The sequence below is a fragment of the Geospiza fortis genome, unplaced genomic scaffold, assembly GCF_000277835.1.
Source record: "Geospiza fortis unplaced genomic scaffold, GeoFor_1.0 scaffold97, whole genome shotgun sequence".
Taxonomy (NCBI): Eukaryota; Metazoa; Chordata; class Aves; order Passeriformes; family Thraupidae; genus Geospiza; species Geospiza fortis.
Genome location: NW_005054343.1, coordinates 1,837,692 through 1,844,404, shown reverse-complemented (window position 1 = coordinate 1,844,404; position 6,713 = coordinate 1,837,692). Strand labels below are relative to the sequence as shown.

Sequence of the window (6,713 nt, the reverse complement as noted above, 5' to 3'; positions counted from 1 at the left end):
TCAAAGATTTACTTACAAAAGGGGAAAAGAGGGTTTGGCAGTGGTGGGCACTCTGTGAGTTGGTGAGATGCTCCTGTGGGAGCAGCAGAAGGTGAAGGATCAGCTTACAGACACTATCAGAGGGGCAGAGCAGGTGCTGTTTTCTAGGAATTCCATTTACAGACAGGGGAGCCAGCTGAAAGCTGGTGTGTTAATAGGAACATGTGGAAAATGCCCCTTTATTTTGTGGTTATATTTAATTATCTCATCCTTTAAATCACACAGGAAAGCTATAGCATTTTTCTACTATAGTTAATGTCCTTTTCTGTTTAGGTGTCCATTCAGATGTGATTCTTGCTACCACAGGGAAGGTATTAGTGGCTGAGCACAACCTCAGGAGCTCATGTGATCTACAGTAGTATGAAATGTTTGTCAGACTCAAGAAGGAGTTTTGAAGGCGTTTGGGAAGGAGGAATATGCATCCTGAGTTGAATGTAGATGAAGATTCCATCTTTTTGTGTAACTATTCTCAGATTTTTTTTTCCTCCTCCCATTTTCTTCTAATCTTTCCTTCAATTAATGCATATCTCTTCCTGTCCACATTTAATGGTTGTAAGGAGCGGTAGTTAAATCTACCATTATGTAAAATATGAGAACTGGTTTTCTCCTGCCAGTCTTCCTAGCAGGCCCCACACACTGATTTCGCAAGTGGCTTCTTGGAGGTTTCCCTAAATGTCAGGGGAAGCATGGAAGAAAATGGGCATACAGGTTTAGGAGTGGTAGATGGGAAATCTGGAATAATCTTCTGAAAGGTCACAAAAATGTAGATGAGCCTCTTCAATTTGCTGCAACAAGGAGAACTGCTGCACCAAAGTATTAAATAGCCAAAGAAAAGGGCTACAAGAATGATGTTTTAGCAGCATTCTGAGCAGGAATTTCAGTGGGATAGGGAGGTTTGTGTTTCAATAATTGTGCTTGGCCAAGAGAGTCTGTAAAATAGCCAAGGAAGCAGATGGCAGTGCTGTTCCAGTGCTGACCCACAGGCAGCTGTTCATCACTGCAACTCCTGGCACAGGGAGCAGGAAGGCGCTGCAGTTTTCTGTACTTGTTCTTGTAACTGTCTGCAATATGCAAATATCCAAGAAATTACTGTGCTTTTAACTTGTAGTTCCTTAGCACTTCATAGAAGAGAGCCCACTCATGAGCTGCTCACATAATAACCAACTGCAGCAATGGGAAAATAGGTCAGGTATTGCAAGAGAGGCAGGCTAGGAATCTACCACTGGAAAATCAAGTCTGTCAAAGTATAATGCAGTGGTAGCATCAGAATGCAGACAAAAATCACCTGTGCAGCAATGGAGAAAGCTGCAGAAAACCATCTCCAGTGCCCTGTTTCATAGGATGGGGTGGTGCCTTCCTGAGGCAATGACAAGAAACATGTGCACTGTCCTTTTTCTTACTCATTTGCATGAAATCCACTGATTTCATCCTTTCTGCTTGTGGAAAAAATAAATTCTTCAAGGAGGGGTTCCCTACTGGCTTTTATGGGACTGTTTGGGGAGACTAAACCAGTTAAATGGATTATTTTCTCTTGACATTGTTTGTTAAATCAACAGTTGTGCAGGGGGTGTGATGTGTGGTTGGGCAGCACAGGGATGGGCAGCACAGGGATGACAAGCTGCTCTCCCTGAGCTCAGGGGCCTGTTGTGGTGTCCAGCTGTGCTCCTGCAGCCCGCCCTGTTCTGCAGTCTGGGGCCAGGTCCAGGGCAGGGCCTTGTCCCCAGAGCAGGGACATGGTGTGAGATGCACAGGAAAGGCTGTGCAGGAGGGCTGCAAAACTGCTCAGGGGTCTGTGCAGGGGCTCTTGGGGCAGTGGGGGGGGAGTTAAAAGGACTCATTTCTCTCATCCCGTGTTCACTACAACAGGCGTAGCGCAGTGAGCTGCACTTGACCCACCCACCAGACTGTGATCTGGAGTCAGATCTGTGTTGGTGACATCAGACTCCACATCACAAAACCAGAGAAAGTGACAGCACAGAACCATTTGAGCCTTGAAATTTTATTATCTTGTTTGCATCAACCAGTTATTCCTTTCAGCACCAATAAAAGACAAAACCCCCTCCATATTGTTTAAAATACCTTGTTTTTATCAGGTCTGTGATTGTGGTTTTCTTGCAGGTAAAGAAACCAATGAAAATATTTCAATTTTTCCTTTTTTTTTTAATACATTTATAACAAAATGTCAGAAGGTGTGTGCTTACCATATAAAAACATTAGGTTCCAGAAGGATACAATACCGAAAAATCATTGAAATAAAAAAAGGTTATTCTTATTACAGGACTTCTAAACTTCAGCAATAATACAAGTCTTTAAAAGCATCAAGATTATATTTAAAACAAAATGGCATGGAAAAGTGAGACCTTCAGTAACAATTTGACCCTTGTAATGGATAAAACTGGGAGCTTTTCAAAGTGCTTGAATTGTATTTCTGTCCTCATCCTGTAGTGCCAGGAGGAGGCAAAACTGTTTCATTTCTGAGCTGATGATATGTACTGACACTGCTGTGCTGCTGTGTGAGCCAGGGTAGCTCACACACCAAACTGGGAACAGTCAGATTGGCTTCACCTGACCACCAAACAAAGGCTATTAAAAAATCCTCATTGGAATTGTATGTTCCTTAAATCTTACTGTCTCACCCAACAAATAGGCCTGAGGGTCTAGCCAGACCAACAGAATGTTTCTGGGATAAAACTGTCATGATACTGGCACAAGGCAGGTGAGCTCCCTCTGCAGCCAGCAGGACACACCTTTGGGGCTGCAGGCTTCTCCTGGAGCCAGGCTCTGGTGGTTTTGTTTGGGGGCTTTAGGCAGCTGCTGCCAAGTGTCCAGGCTGGGATGGAGTAAAACTGGGCACCACTGAATGAGTCAAATGCCTTTCCCTCAGCATGAGGCTGGGGGTACCTCCCTGGGCTCAGTGGCTCCATCTCTAGGGTGCATTTTTGAAGTGATCTAAAGTTACCAACTTTGTCAGGACCTGACACCTTCAAAACTCCTGGAAATGCTTGGTTTTCTACTGTCCTCTTTGGGCCTTTTGTTCAATTGTTCTAGAAGTGCTGTTGTAAAATGCAAACTGAACATGAGAAACAGAAGATGTTATCTAGCTTTTATAAAAATATTTCATTTCATCTGCAGTATCCCTGGTGAGGGGCAGGTATTAACCAAGCATAGTCTTATCAGTCACTTCTTGAAGATGCCTGAAATCCCAGCACAAAGTGGGATAAGCATAGTAGAGTAAGCTTAACTTGATTTCTTATAATAGTCTACTTATAAATTGGGTCATGCTACCCATAAGCAAAGTAGGATTGACATCTGAAAAAGCTTTCCAGGGTTTGTTCTCCTGGGTGTGGTCTCTTTACCCCCAGCCCTGCCCCCCCCCCAATTTTTTTAATGCAAATATTTTATCCTATAGTGTCTGCCTAAGGCCTGTGATGGTTGATATTGTGCCAGTACAGGCATTGTCTGGGTGGATTCTCTGTGGGCTGTTGGATGGAACTGTGGTGGCTGGAGTGATGTAGGCAAAACTCATTTTTCTCCTGGAGGTCACTGTTGTGGAAGGGGAAGCCTGTTCATTCCAGGTCACTGCTACAGACACTCTCTGACCCCTGCAAGCACTGCCAAGGCAGCAGAAGGCACAGGATCCATGCAAAAACCAAGCAGCGTCTGCACAGTGGTGCCACAATGCTGAACCCCCCAGCATCACTCCCTTGCAAAGCCACATCCCCAAGACAGTAAATTAGAACTACTTACACTGGTTAAATGTGTGTGTGTTGTGTAAGAGAGCATTTTACAACTAGCCAGTTCTTGAGCACTGAGGAACTAGCAACATCAAAATCTAAAACAGTTTACTTCAAATTTGAAAACACATTTCTCAGCATATCTCAAAAAGTTGATGAAAGTGGCTGATTTTTCAGTCAGCACAAAGCCACAGAACAAATTTTAAAGTAATTTAGACCATGGTAGTTTTACTGCAAATAATGTAACATTGTTTGGCAGTAGTTTTATGTTTGTATCCCACACAGTGTCAAATTCAGCTCCTGCGACTGATACTTGGTGAAATGGATATCAAATTTTAATTTACATTGTTAGGAAAACTATTAAAAATACCGTACCTTGTAGTTAGTCTTACTACTGAGAAATATCTGCTGGACAGCACACAAATTGCTACTGGTACTGTTTGGGTTTTTTAAAAAAGATTAATAAAATACAAGCAAGGTAGAAAACAGGATTAAAAAGCATTGGTTTGGGTACAAGTTTTTCTGAATTGACTGGAGCAATAAGAAACCCGAAAGACACATTGCACATATGTGCACCCTCTGTATAAAGACAGACATACAAAGTGGGAAACTGATGGTGCACTGGGGTAGTACACTAAAGTCTCTGATTCTGTAAACTTGAATTCCTAATTTTATAAAAAGGGGAGCTGAGTCTGGTTCCATTTTTGAGTCCCCATGGGTTGCACTTCAGACTACCCCATGGTTTGGCACAGTACACTTTTAAGAGGCAGTCTCTGCTGAAGGAACCCCAGGACTGGAAAATGAGGCATAAAATGAGTCAAGACCAGGTGCAGAGGGAGAGTGTGAGCAGTGGCCTTGCTGCCTCCTTGGAATTAGCCAATACTGTTAGTCCTGTACTCTCATGACTACTACGAGTTTCTCTATTTGCAAAATCAGATCTAAGTACAAGTTCTGTTGGTTACTGTAGCTAACTAAGCAAGTACCAGAAGCTGTGCAGACTGAGATTTCTAATTTAGATCTATTCTGATTTAGCTCAAGCTGATTCACAGCAAGTGTAAACTAAACAAAAACAAGAGCGTCCTCAGGAGTTTGTGGGCAGCATAACTAAAACAGGTTACTTAATGGAGTACATCTAATATTGGGTTAACTCTTCTTAACACAGGGGATTTGTAATGCAAGGGGAAATAAAACTAAACTAGAACAGGAAATAGGCAGAAGAAACTAAGTGAGGGTTAAAACAGAAGGGGTTTCATTGTTCTCCCAACAACACAAACCCTCTGAAATTAAATCCCTAAAAAATGCCAAGTCTCATTATGGACCTGATTCTCTGGTTTTCATTATTTTTGTTAAGGTTACAGAGGCTGGGTAGGTCAGGTCATGGGGACAAGATGGCAGAGGGGAGCCCCACACTTGAAGAGCTTTAATGGAAAGAATTATGATTCAGATGGCAAGACCCCCATTCAAGTCTGTGGGTGCTTAACGAATGGAGAATCGTGTCTCACAGACATCAAAACAGCCTCTGTTCCTGGGAAGCAGTTACCTAAGGCCAAGAGTCACAGTTCTATTCTCTACTCTCCTTCTGGCAACGTTCCACTTCCCCTTTAAGTGTACTGATTCCTTTAGAAAATGGTCAGGTTATTCTGCCTTATCAATCATACACTGTTCTACACCTTTTTCCCCCAAATGTCACTTATGTTTATTTTTACTCTATATCTAGCATGCATTTTACAATTCATTTCCCACTTACCCTTTCTAGCTAAGGCAGAATGTTGGCTCTGGTGTTACCAATGGTACTACAGGAATCTATTCACTCTACTGTAACATACATATCCCATACCATAATTCAGAACTGTCCCACACGTGGGAAAGAAAGACATTACAGGGAAACTATTTCTTCTTAAGGGAATAGGTTGCATTTAGAAAGCTGAAGGCCTGATTCTGGAGTCATCATTCAGACAAAAGAGTTCATGATTTCAGTGGGAACACAGCTGGAATAAGGGTGGGACTGTGTTCTTGAAGTCTCGATTCCAAATCTTTTAATTATCCTTCAATGAGACAGGAAGATACCAGTCTGCAAATTGAAGAGAGTTGTTTGGTTTAAGGTCTACCTGTACTGACAGAAGGGTTTCCAGTCCCAGGAGGCTTTGGCTGGGCCTGCTTTGTGCCCTCCCTTGCCTGCTGCCAGGTTCCTCTGCCCGGTTCCTCCCGTGCATGCAGTGCGGGCGCATGCGGCTGCTGCGAGCACGAACTACAACTGTCACAGGCTAAAGAAAGAGAAAAAGCTGCAGCTTTGTAGTTAGACAAAGAAATGATGCAAAAAACCATTGAGCAGCACTAACTCACAGACTAAGTACAAACTAAATTGTGCTATATATTAGTATAAAAACATGTTTTAGTAAGAATGGCACTGGTTCAGAAGGAATTAGGACTTCCATCTCGGTTCCGTTCGGTCCACAGTGAAAGCTTTGTAGTACAGGCCTGCCCTGTTGCCTGAGCCACTTGTGACAGTGGCTTTTGGCCACAGCCCCTTCCATTTCTTCCCTTTTTAGATCCACATTGTTGGTACTTTCTGGGAGTAGCCCAGGTCAGGTCTGGTCATCTTTCCTAACGTGGCACCAGAATAGTTCATTCTCATCCTCTGATATTTTTGAAATATCATTCATGTTTCCCTCTTTAATCTCTCTGAGCTGGTCAGTTTTAAGGGTCATCCTCTCCTGTAGACACCATGAGACGCATTGCTACTGGAAGGTGGTCAGTCAGGCCTGCCAGCTGGGTGATAAAGCTGAACTCTTCCACTTCCTGCAGAAGGACAACAAAAATAGGATAAGGAGCTGAAAAACCAGTCTGTCATTCCACACATCAGAGCTCAGCCTCTTTGAACTGCCTTAGTGTATTATAGAGGTGTGGGAGCAGCCTGGTTTGGCTGGGCTGATGAGGAGT

General features: G+C 43.1%; 1 protein-coding gene across 1 annotated transcript in view; it reads right to left on the bottom strand.

Annotated features, from left to right (window-relative positions):
• Positions 1 to 2,022: 2,022 nt before the first annotated feature.
• Positions 2,023 to 6,713, bottom strand: part of SMPD3 (sphingomyelin phosphodiesterase 3) — a 69,811-nt gene continuing 65,120 nt past the window's right edge. The window contains exon 6 of the mRNA XM_031058388.1: positions 2,023 to 6,572. Within this exon, the coding sequence (XP_030914248.1) occupies positions 6,471 to 6,572 (102 nt within the window). The 3' untranslated portion in view covers positions 2,023 to 6,470. The remainder of the gene's footprint in view (positions 6,573 to 6,713) is intronic.